The sequence below is a fragment of the Antechinus flavipes genome, chromosome 1 (genome assembly GCF_016432865.1).
Source record: "Antechinus flavipes isolate AdamAnt ecotype Samford, QLD, Australia chromosome 1, AdamAnt_v2, whole genome shotgun sequence".
NCBI lineage: Eukaryota > Metazoa > Chordata > Mammalia > Dasyuromorphia > Dasyuridae > Antechinus > Antechinus flavipes.
Genome location: NC_067398.1, coordinates 56,652,030 through 56,676,506, shown reverse-complemented (window position 1 = coordinate 56,676,506; position 24,477 = coordinate 56,652,030). Strand labels below are relative to the sequence as shown.

The 24,477-nt window shown below is 53.6% G+C and overlaps 1 protein-coding gene across 1 annotated transcript in view; it reads right to left on the bottom strand.

Annotated features, from left to right (window-relative positions):
- PLXNA1 (plexin A1) overlaps window positions 1-24,477 on the bottom strand; it is a 287,103-nt gene that overhangs the window by 29,235 nt on the left and 233,391 nt on the right. The window contains exons 22-29 of the mRNA XM_051983104.1: window positions 23,812-24,068; window positions 21,299-21,365; window positions 8,606-8,752; window positions 7,401-7,560; window positions 6,191-6,294; window positions 3,555-3,651; window positions 2,750-2,940; window positions 1,162-1,331 (exon numbers count right to left, since the gene is read on the bottom strand). Coding sequence (XP_051839064.1) covers window positions 1,162-1,331; window positions 2,750-2,940; window positions 3,555-3,651; window positions 6,191-6,294; window positions 7,401-7,560; window positions 8,606-8,752; window positions 21,299-21,365; window positions 23,812-24,068 — 1,193 coding nt within the window. The remainder of the gene's footprint in view (window positions 1-1,161; window positions 1,332-2,749; window positions 2,941-3,554; window positions 3,652-6,190; window positions 6,295-7,400; window positions 7,561-8,605; window positions 8,753-21,298; window positions 21,366-23,811; window positions 24,069-24,477) is intronic.

Sequence of the window (24,477 nt, the reverse complement as noted above, 5' to 3'; positions counted from 1 at the left end):
ACAGATACTCAATAAATGTCTGTGAATGTATGAGTATAAATTAAGGGACATTTAGAGGAACAGAACAGGACATTTAGATCACACAGTTCATAGGAAACGGAGGCAGGTTGGTAATACAGTGGGGAGAGGGGCGGACTTAAAGTCGGAAGACTCTCTTCTGAACTTCCTAGCTATGTGACCCTAGTCTTCTGCTTCGGTTTCTTCATCTGTAAAATGGGGATATTAATAGCACCAACCTCTCAGGATTGCTCTAAGGATCAAATGAGATAATATTTGTACAGCACTTGGCAAACGCCAAAGCCCTATATAAATGCCAGCTATCGGTTAAAACTGTCCACAAGGATGGACACAAACAGGTGCTCAAAAAATGTCAGTGAATGAATGAATATAGATCAAGGGGAATTCAGGACACAGAATACAACATTGGGAACCCGTGAACTTCAAAGTCATCTCAAGGGAAATCTCCTGGGCTTGACTGCTGTAGCCACAGATCACCCTCCATCAGTGTGTCCCCTCTCCTGCCAGGAGTCACAGCGGAGTTACTTCCAAGACCTGACACCTGCCTGTAAAAGGTCAGGACCATGGACAGACACCATAGTATCTTCAAGCAGGAAGAGTCCTTGAATTGTCCTGGATACCCATGTCCTACTCTTTAAAAATCACCGGGGAATGGGATTCTAAATGCCTCCTTCAGTCCTCCAATTCTAAATTCTGAAATAGTAATAACCGCTGACATTTACATAGCCCTTTACAGCTAGAGAAACCTTGCATAGATTTTCATGTGAGATCCTTACAACAGCTCTATGAGACAGACACTGAAAGTCTTATGAGTTCTATGTTTACAGGTGAGCAAACTGAGGCTCAGAGAGATTGGTTTTCAAAATTACTGAATGACAAAGCCATAGCTCAAAGCCTTGTTTACTGACTCCAGGCCCAAGGCTTTTCCCACTTATATATATATATATATGTATATGATGTTTTCTCCATAGTAATGGAAATTCTTCTCAATGTTTAACCCAACTTCCTCCTCCCGTGAAACAATAAAATGTCTGGCTTCTCACCAAAAATCACCCCCTAAGTTTGCTCTGTTGTCCTCCCTGGCCTGGAGCCCTTCCTCTTCTCCTGGGCCTGCCCACATCACAGAGACAATCCCCCACTTACCAGTTGCTTTTCCAGGTATGCCGAACATCATAGTCATGGATCTGGTGTTTGTCAGCTTGCTCATCCAGGAAATCAAACATGTATTTGATTGCAAGGGGGAGAGCACTGCCCCTGTGAGCTGTACTGAAGATGGTCTCAAATAGGTCATCCACAAACTTCTGTAAGGTTCCCTGGAAGTGGGCAGGAGAAAAAAGCCAGCTCGGTTGAATAAGAAATATTTGGCTACTGTTGACAGCACAGAGGCCCTGAGTTTGTCTCAGCTAGAGCTTTATTCAATGGTCACAGGCTGAAGCCTAATCTTAGCTACATAAAGAGCCCTGACCCTGGCCACAGAAAGGCCTTCCTCCATCCACTCACATATGGAGGTCTAACTATGGGTGCAATGGGATTCTTGATCCTAGACACAGACCAAACCCTAACCAAGATATGCACCTGACCTCTGACCAACCAAAAGGAAACTAGACTGGGCAAGGGACTGTGAAGTGGAGCAGGTAAATCCCTCCAACGAGGGGAGCCATGACTGACAACGGCTCAGAAGCACAGCCTTCCAGAGTGATGAGAGACAAGATGCCGGGCCCCACACTTTACAGACTATGGTTTCCCTAACTACTCCCTGGGAGGGGAGGGCAGAGGGTTTGTCATCTACAGAGATGTGCTCGACACCCCACAGTCAAGGTCAAGCAAAACAGAGAAAATAAAGGAGCTTTCTCTTGGGAGAAAAACGAGATGGAAATTTGCGAACCAAAAGCCTATACTTCTACCCAGCACCTCATTTGTCCCCCAGGTATATGGAGGTGTAAACTTGGTACATGAATATCTGACCCAATCAACACTGACTATTACCTTGGGACAAGGATGACTGAGTTCATTTCATAGAACCGGGAGGTTTACAAATGGATTTACATATATTTTCCTAGTCAACAACTATGGGAGCAAAGCAGATTTCTCAGAGAGTTCTAAGGAATTAATAACAATCCCTCCAATCTTTTCCAAAGTGCTTTCATATTTTTTGGAGGCTTTTTACTTTACTTGTGTAAAGAACCTCAGGAGGACCTTTAGAAGGGAGGCGGGGCAGGGATTACAACCCCCACTTTTCGGATAAGGACACTGAGATTAGAGAAGGTAAATGAGTCACGGCACCATTCTCTGGACATCATCAGTTTCTTCCTCTGAAGAAGAAGTGGGTTTGATCAAGAGATCTCTAAGATCCTCTTCCAGCTCTAAATGTTATAATCATAAAGCCTAAGCAAGGGTACTCTAGGAAGTGCATAAGTCAGCAGTAAGTCTCCTACATTCTGAGTCCCCCAGGTTTTTAAGACATATTCAAGTTGTTGAAAGTGAGAGATCAGAGCTTGCGTGCTTGCTACATGACACCTTTAACCCGGGCCCGCAGGATTGGGGCTCAAAGGGAGTCGCAGCATCCAGGCAGCCCCTCCATGAACAGATGAGGAAACTGAGGCCGAGAGGAGAAGCGCCTGCCCAAGAAGGAGAACCCCAGCCCGGGTTCGAACCCAGCTGCTGTCGAGCTGCCCTTTGAATCACGGCTCCCCCCAAAGTTTCAGCCCCACTCGTCCCCTGCCCCAGATACCTTGGTGGCCAGCAGCCGGGTCAGGTAGATCTCGGAGACCATCTTGCTGCCCCGGTCCCCTTCCCGCTGGTCTAAGTGGTCGTGGTTCTTGACCAGGTGCCAGAGCTTGGTGCCGCTCTCCAGGTCGGGCGTGATCATCGGGGTGCGTGAGCGCAGACTGTCGGGGCTGCTGGCGGTCCTGAGCATGCTCTCTGGGGGGACACAGCGGGCGTGACCCACCCTGGCCCAGGTCAGTCCCCTCACTCACTCCCTGGGCCCTTCTTCATGGGCTGATCCCGACGGGCTCTCCGGGGGAGACTTGCCGGGCCGTAAGCACTCTGGGAAAGTCATCTGCTGCAAGATTCCGCAAAGGCTGGGCCCCAAACATCCCACACTCCCCCCGATAAGCTGTGGATCCATGGCATCCAAGCCATCCCTGCGTGCTCTGAGGGCAGCAAAGACTGCTGCCCATCTCGCGAGTCCTGCCCGAGCTTTTCCAGGAACTCCCCAGAGACCAGCTGTCGGGGACTGGCTTAGGGTCCTTCTCCCTTTCCTCCATACCAGAGCAAAATGGAGGCGGGCTCACTCAGCCCTCTGTTCAGTCCTTTCCCTTTTTCTGATGGCTGTGAGTCTGTCTCTCTGTGAGTCTGTCCCGACTATAGCCCTGATAGCTATAAACACTCAGCGGATGCTCCCAACCTCCCCCATCCCCCTGGGGGAGGAGTTCTTATCTCCTTTTTAAGTTGAGGAAACTGAGGGCTAAGTGAGTCTGAGGCTGGATCAGAATGCAGATGGTCCCGATTCCAGTCTCTGCCCAAGGACTCACCGTATCTGCTGAGGGACTTCGTGAAGGTGGAGGAATTGGAGATATTATAGGCTGAGTTCTGCTTGGGCACCAGGGCCACGGAGGAGCCGTCGGTCACCTGTGGTGGGCAAGGCCGAGGGTCAGAGTCCTGCCTGTTACAGCCTCCCATTCGTTGCCCCTCCCCACCCTTCTGCTCAAAGCAACGACACATTCTCACACAACTTGATTCTAGCAAGCTTTTCAGCATGCATCGCTTTCCCCACGGACCCTCCCAACAACTCACATCTTTCCAGGATTCTTTCAAGGCCCCAAAGGGCCGCTCTCCTCTGGCTCCTCTCTCTGTCTTTTGAAATTTTGCACTGTCTTCAAGGGCCAACTTAAATGGCACCTTCTTCACAAAGCCTCCCCAGGGCCCTGCTCTGGCTTTCCCTCCTCCGAGCTCCCCCAGCTCTTTCGTGGGGCTTGTACCATTTTAATTCATACTTCTGTGGTCTATATACAAGCCTTATCTCCTCACTCTAAGGTGACTTCATGGAAGGGAAGGACTCAAACCTCTAGAACACGGTTAAATGTCTTCCCTCTCCATCCTACCTCCCAAGACGCTGCATAATCTGGGCTCTCAATAAAATTTTATTTTAAAAAAAAGTATTATTCATTTATTTTTAGCATCCCTTTTTTTTTTTAAGTTCTGAGTTTCAAATTCTGTTCCTCCCTCTACTCCTTCCCTCAGCCATTGAAAAAGCAAGCAATACATTCTCAATTATACATGTGAAATCATGCAAAATATATTTCCATATTAGCCATGTCGCCTCTTCCCCCCGCCCCCCCCAAAAAAAGAACCCGCAAGAAAAATAAAGTAAAAAAATTGTCTGCTTTAATCTATACTCAGAGTTCATTATTTCTCTCTGGAGGTGAAGAGCCTTTTTCACCATAAGTCCTTCAGAACTGTCTTGAATCATTGTGTCTCAATGAAATTTTAATGAATGAATAAAAAACCCTGGGAAGGGGCAGGGGAGCTATTATTATCCCCATCTGCAGATAAGGAACAGAGTAGGCTGGAATGGAAGTCAGAAGACCTATGCTTGAGGCTCAGCTCTGCAGTGAACTGGCTGTGTGACCTTGGAGAAGCCCCTTCACGACTACCCAAATCAATACGTATTGAGTCTTTGATGATAACAATAACAGCATTGATGTCATAGTTTAAAGGGTTTACATAGTATCTCATCTAATCCTCCCAAAAGCCTGAGAGGCGAGGGCCCTAATATCCCTATTTTACATGTCAAAAAAGTGTCAGAAGCATAAAGGTCGCACGGCCTGTACAAGTCTGGGGCGGGATCTGAATCCAGGTCTTCCTGATCCTGAGTTCAGTGCTCGGTGCCCTACGGTACCACATGCCATCCAGTGTGTCACAGCATCAGGCAAATGGAGTAAAAGGAGCCAATGTGCCTCCTTCCTTCCACCACCTGCCCCAACGGGAGGGATTAAGACAAGCACAAAAATAATTACAATAAAGGAAAAAACAGACGTCACAAGAAAAGGGCATGCGAAGCCTTCTGGGATTGTGAGAAAGTTCTGGGGATCAGAGAAGGCACGATGGAAGGGGGACAGCTGGCGAGATCAAGCTGCAACAGGTGGAGAAAGGGGGAAGGGGTCAGATGGAGTCAATACAGATTCAGAAATGGGTAGGGTAAGGTTGGGGAACGTCAAGGAGCTCAGACTGGCTGGGAGCCGAGAAAGGCAATGTTGGAGAGAAGGTACTTGCTTGAAGGCCAGGCTGTGCTGTCTATATTCAATTCAATAAGAAATGGGGAGCCAAGGGTAGTGCTTGAGCAGGAGAGGAATGGGAACTTAGGAAACATTTCTCTAGCGGCACAAAAAGGCAAGATTAGCAGGGGAAGAGATCCAAGGCAGAGCTAGGTCAGGGAGCTTCTCTCATCGGGAATGGGGGCTTGACCAGCATAGGAATGGGAATCTAAAGAAAGGGGTGGAGACTGAAAAACAATGCAGAAAAAGGACTCAGATACTGTGTGGAAATGAGTTTTAATTTCCTTTTCGTGAAACAGGGGCCTGGGATTCAATGAGAGTCTCTTTTCCAGCCCTAATGTCCTGTGTTCTAGGGCTCCTGCCAATTCTGACATTCCCAGTTCTAAGGCCCCTCCAGCCCTGACACTCTGTGTTCTAAGTCCAGCCCTGACATTCTCTGCTCCCTTTGGCCCTCACCTAACTTCCCCATCTCTGATTCTCCGATTCTCATTCCCAATTTCTTTATGCTATGAACTTGTCCAAGGTCAGTTAAAGGTCAGACTGGACCGGAGCCCACAGCTCCTGGTGGCCAGTTCCTCATCCCTGCCCCCTCCCTCTCCCCCCCGCCCCGAGGCAGAGCCCCCGCCTACAGCCCAGTCCCCCGTGACAGGCCGGAGATGGGGCCACCCCAGAGCACTCGTGTAAGGGAGAGGCGCCAGTTCTAGGGCGTCTCTGAGCAGCCCCACATGCTGAGCAGGGGCACCCCCTACACGGATCCATTAAAGTGACTGTTTTTGTTTGCAAGGTGACTGGAGCTATAAGTGTCAAGGGCCTGAGGCTGACTCTGAGCTGGGCCCTCCTGCCCCCAGGGCCCTGATGGGGCTCCCTGCAGAGAAGCCCCCGAAAGGCCTTACCTGATAATGGGCCAGAGTATTGAGTCTCTTCCAGTCATTGTCTATCTTGGTGGTCACGTCCTCGTCCTGCAGGATGATTCTGGCCATTCGGCCCTGACGCCACTCTGTACGATGGGGGCAAAGGAAGGGGAGGGTGAGGCTCAGGCAGTGATTCCATAAGCAAAAGTCGAGGGTGGGGAGGGGGTCTTCTGCTGCCATCCCCCGTGAAGGGGGCTTCCTGACTCAGGAAGCTGGGGCTGGGGCACCTGCTGCTGCAGCTAGAGGGCTTTCACCACACCACTGAGAAGGGCAGGAAGAAGCCACACTCTACCTGGAAAGCATTTGGATAAATTCGGGGACAGAGAGGGGGCTGTGTCCCTTAAAGCTCTAAATATATGATTCTAAAATCTGGTTTCTTGTGAAGAGGGTGAACTCAGAAACTGCTACCACCAAGTTCCCTCAGGAGCCTCCAAGGCACTTTCCTGTAACTCCTCTGCTCAAGAACCTACTGTGGCTCCCCTTTACCTTGATACTTGTGGAGTATCAAGACTCCAACCTTTCTTCTCATGGTTTGCCCACAGCATCCTCTGCTCCGCTGGGCCAGGTTTCTCGCTGTCCTCTAAATACGCTTCTCATTTGTCCACAACCGCCAGTGCCTTTATTTACTGTTCCCTTACCCTGCAGTGTCCTCCCCGCCCCAGCCCATCACCTCCTCCTGTGAGTTAACTACTTCGTTGTGTATGTTTTACTCCCCCAGCCAGGCTGCGAGCTCCTAAATAAGGACCAGATTTACCTTCTCGGCCTTACAGGGTCATGTCTGGACCGTCCCGTGCCTCCCCAGACACACTGGTCGTGCTGGGCCCCCAGCCTCCCCCTTCTCCTAATTAGCTTTTGCCATCACACAGGGTTCAGCTCGGGCCCGTCTCAGGCTGAGGTCTTCCCTGCTTTGCTCCTGCCTTCCTTGGGACTGCTAAAGTAACTCCAGTACGCACCAAACAAAGCAGCCCCCAGCTCTAGCCAGCTTCCTGAGGACGGGGATGTTCCGTCCTTCCCACAATCTGTCCGGCACGGTGGGTGAATAATGCCAGGGGACCGAGAGCCCCGGGCTGCCTCCTCCTCTCCCTAGCATCTGGGTCTCTGCGAGGTACGGGGGGGGGGGGTCCCCAAACCCTCCTGGGCCTGCCCCAGAACTCGCTCCCCGCCTCCCAGCCCGGGCAGGCCTCTGGCTCACCCAGGTCCATGTCCCCAGCCTTGGGCCTCTGGGAGTAAGGAACGCCCTTATAGACGGCGTCCAGCAGCTTCTCCTTCACTTGTGTGATGGTGTCGCAGTTGAGCACCTTGACCGGGATCTCCGGAGCATTCTCGTTCTCTGGATTCACACAGTTCAGCGTCTGGATTGGGGAGAGAACGGGGAAGAGCATGACTTGAGGCAGGGCAGGAGGCTCTCCTGAGGCTCCCGACCAAGGAGCGGCCGTCTTTTTCTCCTCTCAGCAGCCGTCCCCGATCTCCCCGCAGACCATCCTTCACGTCAGGCCCAGGACGGCAGGAAGAGATGCTCCCCCGCCAGAGAGAAAGGGCCGAGTCACTCAGCCAGCCGGCCCACTACCCAGCAAATGGACTTTAACGGTCACGTGAAGGAGAAAATGCCAGAGAGAGGGACTGATTGCCTGAAACTCCTGTCACCACTAGCCAGGCTCTTGCCGGACCATTATTCCGCCCCTACCTCATACACTCGGGGGTCACACAGTGCCGGGGAAAGAGAAGACAGCTCAGGGCCGCAAGATCGGAACTGGGGTCCCAGCTCTATGACTTGTTAGCTACAGGTGCTCAATAAATGCCCTGCCTCCCGCGCAAGGTGCTGGGAGAAGCCAACGGGGTGATGGAGGACGTACGGGGTGATGTGTGAAACGCCGAGGCAGAAGACCCTAACTCAGACCTTAGAGGCCGCTCGTCCAGCCCCTAATTTCACAGAATTAAGGCACAGTGAGCCACCCTGTGGGACACACTGGTAGGGACTGACCCGTGACTCGGGCCAAGGTCCGTCACAGCGCTTCCTGGGGGGAGCATTAGTTCTTTAACCACATCACCTGCATGAGCTTTCTCTCCTGTGCCTTCTCCCCTGTAAGTACTCTGCCTCCTGAACCCTATTCTCTGCCCCCAGCCTTGGCAAAGGCCCAGGGCACTTCTCGGTGAATTCTCGCTGAAGAGACACTAAAGTCTTGGCGAGGCTTAGAAAACTTCAAGGTGGTAAGAGAGACCGGGAAATTCCAAGTGATGAAAAGGACCCGGGGTGCAAGAAGGAACCATGGAGAGATGCAGAAAGGATCCCAAAGGGGGACGGTCCCTGAAACAGCCGCATGTGCTGAGGGGAGTCCATACCACACGTGCCCCCAAACTCTCAATGGGACACAGGGAGGAGGGCCTGGCAGGACTCACCAGCATCTTGTAGTCAATCTGCTGGCGGATGAGCTTGTCTTCACTCAGGGAATAGCGAGCCTCTCCAGTGATGGCATCGATCGGGCCTTTCTCCATCTGCTGTTTGATAGCGCAGTAGAGCATAAAGAGGGGCTCCCCTGCACACTCCTGAGGTAGGAAAGGAACACCGGTCAAGGAAGAGCTTCCATCAGGAGGCTCCCACAGCCTCCCCAGAGGCAACAACTGGAGAACGGTCCATCCCAAACCAAGCACAGGAGCTCCTTCAAAGCAGTCAGGAGAAATCTCAAGACTCACCTCCCACAGGAAGCCCACCGTCCACTGACTTCCCTCATGGCTGAATTCCTACTTATTTTCCATCTGAACCATCCATAGTTTTAAAACTATTTTCCTCTAAATTACAAAACTTTTTTTTTCCAAATTTTGAATTCTAAATTCTTTCCCTCCCTCCCCACCTGTTCTCATTGAGAAAACAATCTGACATGGGTTAAACGTGTGCAATCATGTAAAACACATTTTCTATCTGCTGCTTTTCTAAATGAACAATTCTCTAAATGTTTCAAAAGTAGGACTTACTCTCTCCCCTCAATATACCCCTGAAAAGGCTGTGACCCAGGCCCATGAGTACCCCGCCCTCCTCTCAGACATGAGACTTGCCTGAATCCCACCAGCTAGAATCTCTTCCTTCTCCTGCCAAAGTTACTTTGTTGATATTCTACACCTATTTCTTTTTTTATTGAAGCTTTTTATTTTCAAATCATATGCAAGGATAATTTTTCACCATTGACCCTTGCAAAACCTTGTGTTCCAATTTCCCCCCTCTCCTAGATGGCAAGTAATCCAATATATCTACATCCATTTACACACACACACACACACGTGTTGTTTCCTCGGTAGAACATAAGATTGTTGAGAACAGGTACTACTTCATTTTTGTCATTACAGCCCGAGTGCCTAGCAGAGCACCTGGGACACAGGTGCTAAATAAAAGCTTGTTGATGGTTTGACTGACTAAGAAATATCAGCTGTGCTTGCCCAACATGCCTGGAACCTTTCTCATCTCTTGTATCCCAAGAAGCCCGTGGCCCAGAGCTGAATGTCTATAATTCCTATGCTCTTGCCATTGCCTAGAATGCTACGTTTTCCTTATTCCCTCCTCCACCTCTTAGCCCGATCTCTATTGCTCCAAATTCTATTCATCCTTCAAAGTCCAGCTCAGCCTCACTCTCTGTGCAGCTTTCGATGATTCCTGCTTCCTCCAGCATCTTCTAGAACTTATTATCTACCTGGCATAATTACACACCTGATTCTATACTGTCTCATAAAGTCAGTAACATTTCATTCCTCTCCCTCCCCCCCGCCTTGGATTCCCCTTTGGTGCACAGTTTGTCGTGAGCATCAAATGAGATTATCTGGGGAGAGAGGATGAGAGGAAGAGGGTCTGGACCTGGGTTTGATTTATGGAAGGAACTCCCAGCATGATAACTTCTTCCACTCAATGAAGGTCAGCAATCATCTATAACTTATAGTTTTAGAGAGAAATCCACCTAAGGCACTGAAGGACTTTAGAAAGATTTGAACTTTACCGATTCACAATGAGCCATTTTCATCTAACAAAGTCACATGGGCAAAGTGCCCGAAAATGTAATGTGTTTAGATAACCTAGATCAAATTGCTTACCATCTTAGGGAGAAAGGGTAAAAATTCAAAACTCAATTTTTTTTAAATGGATATCAAAACGTGTCTTTACATTTAATTGGAAAAATAAAAGAACATTAAATAAATGTAGATGACAAAAACAAAACTTATCAATAAATTTAAAAAAATTTAAAAGGGTAATGGCTACAACGGCAGTTATTCATCTTATTATTAGACGGTAAGTTTCTTGAGGGCCAGGCCTGAGGATTTTGATTTTCTATTTATTGCCACAGTGCCAGCACAGGATTGGCACAAGAAATAACCAATATCATACACGCTTCAGAGATGCCGAGCATCCTGCCCAACATACAAGGAGCCAAAAGGGGCAACCTCTGCTTCTAGAGGGCATTCAAATCAATTCATTCAGAGGCAGCAGCTTGATGTCATGTAGAAAGCCCTAGATTTGAGGGCAGAACCACTTGTGACAGTTTTACTTGTATGAGGTCGGGCAAGTCACATAACTCTATGGCTCAGTTTATTCATCTGTCATATAAGCGGGGGTGGGATTTCACCGCTAAGATTTCTTCCAGTTAAAAACCGACAAGCCTGCGACTTGTCACACTAAATGGGGACTCCATGTTATACTCCTTTATAGTTCTGTAACTATACTTATGTTTCAATAAGTATAGTTATGTCTCTAAGAATATTTATTAAAATTTATATAAATGTATTTGTTTCTATAAGTAGCTGTATAAATATTTATATTCATACAAATGTATGTTTCTATAAGTATATTCATACAAATGTATTTATGTATCTAAGTATATTTATTTAGATGAATGTACTGTTTCTATAAGTATATTTATACATTTATATGAATGTATTTATGTTTCTAAGTATATAGAAATACTTTTTTATCTTTATATTCCTTTCTATTTTGTGTGAGAGGTTCTGGGTAAGTGGCAATAAGTATAAGGAAATATATTCAGGAATCCCTAGAGGAAGTGAGCTCAGCTGAACCTTGAAGGAGGAGTCATGTTCCACAAACACCTGTCGTTTGACTATGTGATGGGATGAAGTGAAAGGAAGGGATTTGGGAGTCCTGGAGGATTCCAGACGGACTCTGGAAGGGATGGGGCCTTAGACAGACTGCTTACGCTCCTACAATCCCAAGCCACGGCCATGAAGCCATTGACCAGGAAGAGAATAGGCCACGCTGTGGCCCCTGCCTGCGGATGGGCCTCCTCCTGCAGATGGGCCTCCTCCTGCAGATGGGCCTCCTCCAGGTCTGGTCCCCGGAGGTCCGGCCAAGGCAGAATCCCCCAAGTGCAGCTCCCTGCCTTCCCGCCCAGGGACGGAGGGAGGGCAGTAAAGCGGGCCAGGGAGGTTTTTGAGTGGGAAGGCGGCAGAGAAGTTCCAATAGCCTCTTCCCTCCTCCCCGGCCACCTCACAAATAAATTGTCCTTTGGACCAAAGTGCACTGCTCCCCCTGTCACCATATGCTGTTAGCATCTCGTTAGCATCTGCAGTAATTAAAGAGACAGCTGCTAACGAGCAGGAGCATGCATATATCATCCCGAGACCTTCCGACAACACGCCTGTCTTTGAAATTATGTTTCATTTGCAAACTCGGCTTCATTAAGTCAGCTTCGGGAGAGGGGAAAAGGGTGAGGGAGAAAGGGAGAGCGAGAAAGGCGACCCAATTTGGAGGCTGGGAGCCGTTTATTAATAGCCATCTCTCTTCCTGGAAGATGCAAAAGCAAAAATAATGACCGCCAGGCAAGCAGCCTTGTGAGTGGCCCCTCTGCAGAGCCAAGCCTGCCTCTCCCTGTCCGGTCCCCACTCCCTCCGCCTTCGGGCTGCTCGGACTAACAGGAGCCCTCCCACCAAGGCTTGGGCTCCCAAGCAGTTCCCAGACAAAGCTTGGGGGGAAGGGAGGGAGAGAGCAGTTCCCTGCCCTCCTGGCAGGCCCACTGAGGGAGGGAGAGGCAAGAAGAGAGCCAGTCTGATGGAGATTTGAAAATGACGGGCCCAGCCTGTCCCCAACTTCCCAGGAGTCTGAGTGACTTTAAGCCAATTCTCTCTAGATGCAGTTTCCCCATCTGCGAAATGAAGAAGCTGGACTCAATACATGAAGTCCAAGCAAGTTCCTCTAAATGCCATGGTTCTGCGTCATTTCATTGAGCTTTTGCTTCCTAATCTGTAAAAATGGAGATAACGACAACTAATTTACCTCATGAGACTGTTATAAGGGACAGCTGGAGGCAAAATATAAAAATTCCTTACAAAACGTAACATAAATAAGATTTCTCCAAATCCAATGCATGCTCTAGTCTACCTGAATCAACACTTACTATTCCATGAAGTCCTCCCTAACGATTAGCATCAGCCTGAGAACCCCAAGACCTGGGCTCGGACGCTGGCTAGCTTAATGTCACCTTGGACAATCATTTTCCACCCTGACCCCTAGCCTCAATTCCCTCATCAATATAGTGACAATCACATAAAAGATGGGAGGGAGGTCTTAAACTTTTCTGTCTTGGATCACCCCCACCCCCCAGAGTATGATGAAGTCTATGGAGCCCTTTCTAGAATATTTTTATACAGGAAATCAGTCACGGTAAAATAGTTACCAAAATAGTTTTTTGTTTTTTAAAAGCCAAGTTCATAGACTAATAGTCATATACTAAAATTATCTTTACAGTTTCTAAGTGTTCAGACATTGTGTTTTGAAGCCTCCTTCAGCTCCAACGATCTACCTTGAAATATTGTATATGGTGCCTTCCATCCGTGACATCCCATGTTCTAAAAGTTCCACTTCTAACATCTCATGATATAAGATCTTTTCTGGTTTTTGAGTTTATATTTTAAGGCTCCTCTGTTGCTAAAGTCTAATATTATATTCCTACATTCTAAGATCCACATATAATACACAGTCTACATTCTCTATATTCCTATATTTCTAAGGTCCCTTATTTATAATTTCCCACCCAATTTAGGGAGTCTATGTCCCAAGATCCCGGCCAACATTGGGGTCCTAGTGTTCCATGTTCTAAGGTCTCAGGACAATCTAGACATTCTCTCAGCAGTCCCACCTAGCCCAGATGGGGCCTACTCCTCCCACAAAACAACTTGCTGCTCTACCAGAATTCAGCAGTCCCTGAAGGGCTGCCAGCGCCAATGGCTCCTGGCACCCCCGGCCCTGGTTGGGAGCCGCTCCGTCCCCGCGCGCGGGGCTCCAGCCTGAGAATGCTGAGCGCCCCCCGGGCTGAGACACCCCCCCATAAGCTGCTGCAGATGAGGGGTCCTAAGCATCCTTCAGGCCGGATGGAGCATACGAAGAAAGCTCTGGGGAAAGCACGGTTGGGGGCTCGCATGCATAATGTACATTCTAAGGAAGTTTTCAAATTGGAAAAGCCTCCCATGGGAGCAGTGAAATCAGGGGGGGAGGCGACCATCCCTGGCGGCTCCAGGGCCCAGAACAAGGCTTGTTGTGAGCCAGCGGATTCTCATCCTCCTACAGTCCCCTCAGTCTCCCAGCGGTTCCCAACAGGCCTTTCTTCTCCTTCCCCTAATAGGCCTGGTCTTCAGGGCCAAGGGTGATCCTTGGGTATCAGGGATGAGAAAATGAATTTAGTGGGGATAGCAGAAGAGCCCAGAACAAAAGAACTTGAGTTTAAATGAGTTTAAGACGCAGCTCCATCATTCCCCTGGGATTACCTGGACAAGCCACCCAGGCTTCTCCCTTGGTCTGTTTTCCACCTGGAAACTTGGGTAATAACTCACGTTACCCACCTCTCAGGGGTATTCCAGGGAAAGGGTTTGGGGTAAGCCCTGACTATGTGCCAGGTACTGTGCTAAGTGGGAGGGAACAAAGAACAAAAGGAAACGAGTCTGGTTTCAAACAGCTTACGTTCTGTGGGAGGGAAATTGTGTGTGTGTGTGTGTGTGTGTGTGTGTGTGTGTGTGTGTGCCCACACCCATACAGATCAGTCTATTCGAATATGAATAATATAAAGATCCAAACATTATATTATCAGATATTATCCATGATTATATTATTTCCATCATAATACTGATTGTATTATTAGACGTAAATATCTAAAAACATATAAACCCATGTATATTATATTGATATATAATTTTCTATATAAATGTAATCTATACCGTATAGATTATATTATCATAATTACACACACACAGAGCTATGTTACAGGACTAAAAACTGTGTGCTCCTTCCCTAAGGAAGTGGAACACGGTCTATTTTGCCATGCGGGGCCGACACTTGCCGAACAGCTCTTTTTCCTCTTGCTTTTCTAATCTTCCCTAAAAGGATTGCCTGCCTGGTAGGAGAGGGGGAAGTGATTAGTTTTTTAAAAAATGAGAGTGGACGAAGAACAAAAGGTATAATAAATATAGTGTTTTTTCAGTGTAGGCTATCTACCCTTGGCTCTGGATCTAGTAAACATTTTTATCAATGACTTGGATGAAGGGATAGCTGGCAGAGTGAGGAAATTTACAGATGACAAAAAGCTAGAGGGAAAAGAAGGGGGGAGAGGAAAAGAGAGAAGAAGGGGAGGGAGAGGGGAGGAGACAGAGAGGAAAAGGAGACACGAGACAGAGAGACAGAGAAGGCTAATGTGAATGATAGAACTGGTACCCAGAGCCATGTCAATAGAGAGAAGGTATGAACGCAACAAGATGGCATTTATCGGAGACAGATGTGCAGAAACGGGCAAAGCGAGTGGCCAGGCACAGGAGCCAGGTGCTTCGGTGGGTGGCCACCACAGGCGTCAGCCAGCCGCCCTCAACGTGTGGTCCAAAGGTGGCGCGTGCCGGACGGGGGCCGGACCACCCTTAGGCCCCTGGGCAGGTCGGAGCGGCCCATGTTGGCTCTGAGTTACCCGTCCCCCCTGGAGGCCCCATATAGACCGGACACATATTTAGCTCTCGGTTTCCCCTTCCACCCTGTCTCTGATCTTGTCTGGAGTGGCCCTGCAGACCGTGGGGCCTCCAGAAGCACGTCCCACTTCCGGAGAGCTCCGGGGGCAGTTTTTCTTTCCACGGAGCCTCTTTCCTTTCATTGACTCTGAGAGGCTGAAAAGCCAAATGAAATCTACCTTTGGCCTTGGCAGAGAGGCGGGGGCCTGCTAGGACAGAATGCTGCATACATTCTCAGACACAGGCCCAGTACTGGCTTTCTAGAGTCGTTTAATGGCTTTGTTTTGATTTCCCAGGGGCTTTTCATCGCAAGGAAGGATTTAATCTGGTGCCGGGCCGGGGCTGGGTAAGAGCCGAAAAGTATGTGACAAAAGCACCAACTGCTGGGATGCCAGCTCCCTGGTTCTGCTCTGCACAGTGAGGGCGGGGAACGCCAGCTCCTGCCTGGTGGCCGTGCTCCCGGTGCCGGGCTCATCCCTCCGACTTCCTCTGCACTAGAGAGCGTCACGCGCTCAGAGACCACCTTCGGCTGGCGACTAATCACTGAAAGGGGGTCTCTCCCTCAACAACCGTGCAAGATCCTTTGCAGGCAGGATTGTGTCTCAAGAACCACAAAATAAGGGTTCTGGATTGGAGGGAACCCTAGGATACAGAACTCCAGAGGAGAGAACGTTAGTGTGGAAGCTGTCTCCTCAGAGACCCCGGCCCAGAGACCCTCAATCTGCAGCCTGTCAATTTGTTTATTTCAATATAATTGCTTTGGGTTTGTGCATTTACAAGCCCTGTTGTGACTTCCCCAGACACCGCCCAAGGAGTCCAGGAGGTTAAGAACCCTTGTTCTAGTGAAATTCCCTTATCTTAGAAATGGGGAGCCTGAGGGCCTCAGAAGGACCATGGCTGGCCCGAGACCACCCAGTGAGCTTCTCCTAGCCCCCATCAGCACAGGGAAGCTGACACAGTAGCTGTGTGACAGACAGCTGTGGGTGAACTGATGCACTAGGTCTCGGGGGAGAGGTCAGAGGTGAAAGCCATGGGAAGAGAATGAATGGTTCTCTTCATTAAAACCTGCTGTGGACCAAGAAAACAGGGGCTGGGCCCACCCGAGTCCCAGGTGAAGAATCACAGGACACACAGCCCCTCCCACCCTGCAGATTCCGGTCACTGACCTTTCAGCAGCCTCCCCTTCCCCTGGTCTCTCCCTCCTCCCCGCCTTCCTCCCGGTGTGTCCCCAAGAAGCCACCGAGTGACATTCCAGAAAGCCCCAGGGGGGTTCTCACCTCATTAAACGCCCCCCAGTCCCCCGCTCCTGCGGCTAGTTCCAGCCTCCCAGAGACAATAACCATAGCTTACATTTCACATTGCGCTTGAGGACTGACAAAGCACTTTACACGTTCCCTCTCTCCCTGGTCCTCACAAGAGCCCTAGAAGGGAGCTGATGTTATTAAACCCATTTCACAGGTGGGGAGACCAAAGTTCGGAGAAGTTAAATGACTTGAGCTACTGGTGGGAACAGTAGTGTTTCCACCACAGCAGAGAGAAGACCTTTCCTGGCCCTTCTACTGAATCGCTCTCTGATGTGAAGCGAGTCACTTTGTCTGGCTTGGACTCGGTTTCCACATCTGTAGAATGGAGGGGATACTTTCAGAGTTCCCCCGCTCTTCCTTCTGACTGCAGGTTTATTTACATTATTTCTCTCCCTGGGAGCCTAAGTCAGTGTCCTTTACACTCACTGAGTCACTCCATCCATCCCTGAGTCTACAAGCACAGAGAAGAATGTCCCTGGGCACTCGGTCCCTGTCCAGGACAGACCCAGAACTCCACCTCAGAGTTCCCTCCAGCCTGGGCTCTCCCCTGGCCGGCCCCGGCTTAGGCCCTCCCCACAAGGCCCCGGCCACCCCTCCCAGGTACCTGAGACTCCCACCCCCTTTCCTACTCTCGTTTACGGGGCATTTCCCCCTTGGAACGCAAGCTCCGTCTTTCTGCTTGTTGCCAGCCCTGGGCAGAGTGCAGAGCCCGAGCAAATGGCTGCGGAGTGACTGGCAGGCGCCGTGTCGGGCACCGGACGCAAAGCGACCAAATGCCTCGTCCTGTCTGCAGGGAGTCTCCCCTTCCCCCTCAGTCGGCCCCCACTGAGCCGAATCCCGCTTGCCTGCCTTCCCCCTCAGCTGCCGCGAGAGCACGGGAAGCTTTTCTGGCAACGAGAAGGCGCTGAGGGGCTGATCTAATTGTGAGGAGTGAGAAGGCAACTTAGCACTTTCCCTCTTCTCTCCCCCAGCGGGCTGTGAAGGACTGCGAACACCAAAGCCCCTTTGCAAGAGGAGGGGCTGGGCACGCCGAGGAGGGCTGTGGGGCTTCTGCTGAGCCCGGCACAGAATGGCCGGGCCCCAAACCAGGCTGGGCCTCAAAGCAGGCCAGAACCCAAACCAGGCCGGGACCCAAAGCAGGCCGGGCCCCAAAGCAGGCCGGGCCCCAAAGCAGGCCGGGCCCCAAAGCAGGCCGGGCCCCAAAGCAGGCCGGGCCCCAAAGCAGGCCGGGACCCAAAGCAGGCCGGGCCCCAAAGCAGGCCGGGCCCCAAAGCAGGCCGGGCCCCAAAGCAGGCCAGGGCCCCAAAGCAGGCCGGGCCCCAAACCAGGCCGGGCCCCAAACCAGGCCGGGACCCAAAGCAGACCGGGCCCCAAAGCAGGCCAGGGCCCCAAAGCAGGCCGGGCCCCAAAGCAGGCCAGGGCCCCAAAGCAGGCCGGGACCCAAAGCAGACCGGGCCCCAAAGCAGGCCGGGACCCAAAGCAGGCCGGGCCCCAAAGCAGGCCGGGACCCAAAGCAGGCCGGGCCCCAAAGCAGGCCGGGCCCCAAAGCAGGCCGGACCCCAAAGCAGGCCGGGCCCCAAACCAGGCCAGGGCCCCAAAGCAGGCCGGGCCCCAAAGCAGGCCGGGACCCAAAGCAGACCGGGCCCCAAAGCAGGCCAGAGCCCCAAAGCAGGCCGGACCCCAAAGCAGGCCGGGCCCCAAACCAGGCCAGGGCCCCAAAGCAGGCCGGGCCCCAAACCAGGCCGGGACCCAAAGCAGACCGGGCCCCAAAGCAGGCCAGGGCCCCAAAGCAGGCCAGGCCTCAAACCAGGCCGGGACCCAAAGCAGACCGGGCCCCAAAGCAGGCCAGAGCCCCAAAGCAGGCCGGGCCCCAAACCAGGCCGGGACCCAAAGCAGGCCAGGGCCCCAAAGCAGGCCGGGACCCAAACCAGGCCGGGACCCAAAGCAGGCCGGGCCCCAAAGCAGGCCAGGGCCCCAAAGCAGGCCAGAGCCCCAAAGCAGGCCGGGCCCCAAACCAGGCCGGGACCCAAACCAGGCCGGGACCCAAACCAGGCTGGGCCCCAAAGCAGGCCGGGCCCCAAACCAGGCCAGGGCCCCAAAGCAGGCCGGGACCCAAAGCAGGCCGGGGCTCAAACCAAGCCGGGCCCCAAAGCAGGCCGGGCCCCAAAGCAGGCCAGGACCCAAAGCAGGCCGGGACCCAAAGCAGGCCAGGGCTCAAACCAAGCCGGGCCCCAAAGCAGGCCAGGGCCCCAAAGCAGGCCGGGCCCCAAAGCAGGCCAGGCCCCAAAGCAGGCCAGGGCTCAAACCAAGCCGGGACCCAAAGCAGGCCGGGACCCAAAGCAGGCCGGGACCCAAACTTGGCTGGAACTGCCGCCAAGTGACACTCATCTCCTCCTAAATGCTCAGGGTCCTTGTGGTCTTAGGGAGGATCTTGTGATTCTAGCGGGGATCTTGTGGTCCTAGGGAGGATCTTGTGGTTCTAGTGAGGATCTCGTGGTCCTAGGGGCGCTCTCTGTGTCTCTAAATAAGGAGAGCAAGTGGAAAAATGGGTGCTACTGCTTTAATAATAATAATGAAACAGGATGGGTACAAGCAGCTAGATGCTGCAGTGGGTAGTCAGGAAGACCCGAATTCAAATCTAGCCCCTGACCTTGACCACCTGGGGGATGCTGGGAAGTCCTACAACTTTCCTATGCCTCAGTTTCCTCTGTGTAAAAACAGCTCTCACACACTAAGTGCCCTGTGGGCTCCTCCATATCCGAATCCTGTGACTTCACGACCTTGGTCCCGGCCCACCCACTGCCGACTAACATCCAGCCACGAGGGTCTGGGGAAAGGGCCTCACCCAGCAGGCCGAGGAGAGCAGCTGCGTCTTTGTCTCCAGGATAGTCTGGGGGTCCGCTGCTCCAAGGAGGTGTCTCCAGGCAGAGACGGCAGGCGGCCCCCCGGCCCGGGGCAGGGAGCCAAGCGCCTCTAAGAGGCCTGATAAATCACTTCTCCCTGGCACTCACTTGGGACCCGCCGGTTCCGGGCTTGCCCACCTTCCTTCTTGGAAGCAGTTCAAACCCACTTTGTCTTCATGATGAATGGAAGCCCTGGGAATTGGCTCTTCTCGCTGCAGGCTGGCTGCCGTCGCTCCCTCCCCCTGCCCTCGCCCTCGCCTCTCTCTCAAGGGTTATGGGAGGGTGAGGGGAGAGTTATGGGCACCAGTGACCCGGAGCTCCAGGAGGGAAAGCGGCCCAGGGGCCCTGGGCCTAGTCCTGAGGCCTTCCAGACAGAGTCTAGGGGAGTGCGGGTGGGCGGGTTTGTCTGTGCATTTCTGTCTCTGTGTCTTTCTCTTCTTTGTCTCTCTGTCTCTGTCTCTCTCTATCTCTCTTTTCCCTCACTCTGTGTCTCTGTATGGTTAGGACTGTTCTGTATTTTGGGGAAAAGACATTTAGATTTCACTGCTGAGGGTGAGGATGGACATAGGGGTCGGGGAGGACGCTGGGCAGGAAGCAGCACCTGATGGAAGCCAGTATTCATTCCGACACTTGCTCTGTCTGTAGTCTGCTAGGGGGAGCACTGAGGAGAGCCCCAGGCCTGGGGTCGGGGAGAGCCCACCTCAGACACGAGCTGTGCGACCCCAGGTGAGTCACTTAGCCCCGTCTGCCTCAGTTTCCTCAGCAGAGAGAAAGAAACGGCAAACGACTCGGGATCTTTGCTAAGACGGCCCCAACAGGAGCCACGAAGAGCCGGCCCCGACATTTACACTCTCGCCTCCCTGTCAGAAGGGAGGTCCTTGGGAGCAGTCTCTCCCCAGGCTGCCTACGCCAGGGCTCCACAAATGTCTGATGACCGTGACTTCCTGCTCTGTGGCTGTACGGTATCATCGGAGGGCCGAGGGGCAGCGACTGGGCCTTTGTGCCCTCACATGCAAGAAAGGGCCTCGGCTCAGTGGGCCCCAGAGCGGACGACGCTGAGTGGTCTGAGCCCGAGCCCGCTGACCCCCGCCCCAGGACCCCTTGAACCCTTCGTCCCAGGCCCAAGGCAGGAAACGGCCTGAGAGGCTGCTCGTCCAACCGCCTCGTTTTATAGATGAGGAGGGGCAGGAGGAGAGAGTGACGGCCCCGAAGCGGACGGGTCAGCAGCAGCAGTGGCGGGGTCTGAACCCGGGTCCCCCAACGCCAAAGCCGCCGACCCCCCCCCCGTCTGAAAGCAGGGCGGACCTCGCTGGGCGTCCTGGGCGGCCTCGTACTGCACAGCCCCCCCCCCCCCAGAGGGGGGAACTGCCTGGGTCTCACAAGCCCCACAGGTTGGGAGGGGGCCAAACCCAGGTGGGAAAAACAAGGCGGAGCGCAATCCTGGTGCGGGAACGGGACGGACTAATGGTCTGTGCCGCGGGATATGGCAAAGGGAAGAACTCGGAGAAACCTCGGAAGAGATGGGCTGACTGACCCACACAGACCCAAGCGAGCAGAACCAGGAGAAAAGCACAGCAGAAACACTCCCTGCAGGGGTGAGTAAGAGAGTGGGGCCGACTAAAGCACTCTCCTGCCCTTGGCAGAGGGTGGGGGGCCACGGGTGCAGAATGGGGTCTGCTTTACCACCCACAGGCACTGTCAGTTGGAATGGGAGCTTTTGCTGGGACAGGAGTCATCGAATGTCAGTAAGAGAGGACTCCTGAGTGGAAAAGGTTTCTGGAAGAGCAGAGGGGGCGTTCTCCTGGAGCTCCCTGAGCCCAGGGGCCTCCTTCCGCAATGGGGAAGGCCGTGAGATCCACCCCCCCGACTCCCCTCCCAGACCACCAGAAGAATAAGGCTTGGGGACTCACCTTGAGAAACTTGTACAGTAGAAACGTGAACCAGTTTGTCAGCATTTTCTCTGCTACCGACTCTGTCCTAGAAGAAAGAGGGGGGAGTGATGGCTCGGGGAACGAAACCCCAATACCCCAGGGGGACACCTGTGCTGTGTTCCTGCCCCCCCAGCCCCGAGCTCCCCCCTCTTCCTCTGATTTAAAGGTCAAGGCTGGGAAAGCGGGGGAGCGGGGAGGGAGGAGCGGGAGGAGGCCCACCTCCCCAGGTTGCCATGACAAAACTCTAAAGATAGCCTTTGCCAATCATGGCCGGCTCTTACCCTGGCAGAAGCTCATTAGCTGGGGACCTCAGTTATCTGCAGGGCCCAGCTGGGGGAAAGCCGCCGGAGGAGACGGGAGGAGGAGGGCGCCGGGGCCCGGAGAAGCCCGGACTCGCTGCCTCCCCATCCCCCATAAGGGCCCCTCAGAGGAGGCCGAACCGTGAGCCCGGCATTCGGGGCCCAGCCTCGGGGAGGGGCAGCTGCTCTCCCCCCGCCCCACCCAAAACCCCCCATGGATCGCCACCAAAGCCTCAGACTCTGGTAAAATGGGGCCGTGAGGGCCGGAGCACCGCGGGGAGGAGCCTGAGGAGCCCTACTCTGGCTGTCATCCCCACTGACTGCCTGGCTCAGCCTCAGTGTCTCCTCCTGTAAAGTGAGGACGAAAATACCTGGAGCCCTCCTCCCAGGGCTCGTGTGCAAGTGCTAGTTATAAAGAAATGTCAGCCATTCTCACCTATCTCAGTCAGGGCTTCCCGAAGGAACACGTGAGGGTCATCCCCACGCGGCACACTGCCGTTTCCTGCCCCCCGACTTCTCCCACCCAGCTCACTTCTCAAGGAGAGAGACCCTCACGTCCACATGGCGGCTGCTCTCGAGCTCACGGGGTCGGAAAGCTTCCCTCACTGAGTGCCCGTCTGGGACTTGCCCGGGCGCCCCCAGAACCTCCATGCGAGGTGACCCTATCAGCTCAGGAAAGCCAGGGGTCACACTCTGCAAGCGGTGCCCTGTGAGCCGCCCCCCTGCAGACCCCCGGGAGGCGGCAAGCTCGTGCAGACCCAGACGGTACAGCTGTGGCAGGCTGACCCAAACCCCTGCTCTCGGGGCCGCACCCAAGTCGCCCCCGCCCAGCCCCAGCCCACTGTAGCCGCCTTCCCTCGCCCCAGGGGACACGACGGCCTGGGACCAGGAGAGCCGGCCGGCAGAGGGCTAAGGACTCATCCCACTGACCAGGCTGAAAGTATCAACAGGCCGGGAAGGTCTGGGTGCCCTCCCCGCTGAGAGCTCCCTAACGGGTATTAAAGGGGGACGGAGTAAATCGCAGCCGGCCAGAGTTGGAGAGCCAGGGGCCGTCTGGGAGCTGAAGGGGCCCTCAGAGCCCTCGAGCCCACCGGCAGCCCTAGCCCAGTCGGAGGTCAGAGACCGGCCCGAGCCTGGGCTGGCAGGACCGCAGGACCGCCCGGGATGGGGACGCGGGCCGCAGGGCCCCAGGGACGTCTCTTTCCGGCCGGTGAAGGACCGGTTCCGACTCTGGAAGGATTCCGTCCCCGCCCAGTTGGGAGACATGATGTGTTAAGGGCCCAAGGGGACGGCCTCGGCGTCCATTAAGGAAAAAACCCAGACGTTTGTCACAGCTACTTCTGGATGGGTTCCCTGGACCCCGAGTGGGGCGGGGCTACTTAACACCCCCGTCATTTCACAGGCCTCAAAGAGGGCCCAAGGTCAGACCCGGAGTCAGTGTCCAGAGCTGAGAGCCAATGGACCCGAGTTCAAATCCCGCCTCAGAGGTTTATCAGCAGTGTGACTGTACCTAAGTCATTTCTCTCCTGAGCCAGGGAGCGGATGAGACTCCGGACCCCCGATTCTCCATGACCTTCCTTCTACCCCAATTTCTGCACTTGAGAGCCCGTCGCTGGGCAGAGTCCCAGAGGCAAGAGGCCGCCCCTTCTGGCTCCCAACCAGGCAGCGGGAGGGCCAGGGAGGGCCCTGCCTCACTGGGCCCTGAACGTGGCGAAGACCCCACGGAGGGAGTGACCCCCCAACAGCTCCCGCAGGGAGCCTCCTCCTGCTGCAGGGCAGCCAACCACAGCCAAGACAATGGCGTTGGGCCCGGCGCCGGAGGACCCAGATTCGAACCCCGTTTCCGCTCCTCATCACCCGCGGGGCCTTTGGCTAATCATTCATTTAATTCCTCTTAGCCTCGGTCTCCTCCTCTGGGAGTGGGCCTGGGTGACTCCTGAGCTTAAACCCACGCTCTGTCGAGGCCCCCGTCTCCCCTCCGTAACGCGAGGGCTGCTAAAGTACGTCCCCGCCCGCTCTGAGTCTGCAGCATCCTGGACTCTGCGAGCCCCGGGAGCGAAGGGGCCGCCGCTGAGCAGAGAGGAGCAGCCCAGAAGCCTCTCCCCCCGGAGGGAAAAGGCAGGCCCGGGGTTCCAGCCACAGAGAGTGCCCCACCACCACAGGGGTCTCCGCGGCCCAGGCCCCGGCACTCACCTCCGCAGCAGCAGCTTGGGGTGGTTCTTGCTCTCCAGGTTCTTCTCGATGAGGTCCGAGAGCAGCTGCTTCAGGACGCCCGTGGCGTACTCCATCTCCCCCTGGAGCGCCGTCATGATGAGGGACGCCACGTTGCCGCGGTCCCTCATGGAGAAGCTGCGCTGGGCCTCCAGCGTGCGGATGAAGGTCAGCAGGAAGTGTTTCTTGTTCAGGAGCTGTCCGAACAGCGTGAGCGACTTCTCCACGTTGGCCTGGACCTGGGCAGGAGAGGGTCGCGGTCAGGCTCTGCCCATGGTGGTCCCTCCGGGCGAGGGGCTCCCGGCTCCGCCAGAGAGACTCCTGATGGAGCGCCCCCATTTCCGGGTTGTTCCGCCCTCAGTCTGGGGGAGGCCCATCTCTGAGCCCCCTCCTCCCCAACGACCTCCGTTTGTCCCTATGTGGGCACAGCTTGGACCGGAGGCCCTGTAAATCCCACGGCCCTGAGCAGGAGCTTCAGGAGACGCAGCTGCTCCATCTTGTGCCCTTGGGACCCTCCAAGGCCCTCTGGGAACTTGTCAGGGCGGGGAATTCTATTTTCTCTTATGTAATTAATATTTTTTTATTTTTGTTTTGCCTCGCCCACATTTCCCCACGCTTCCCTCCTATCCCTTTCTGGAAAGCCGGTCA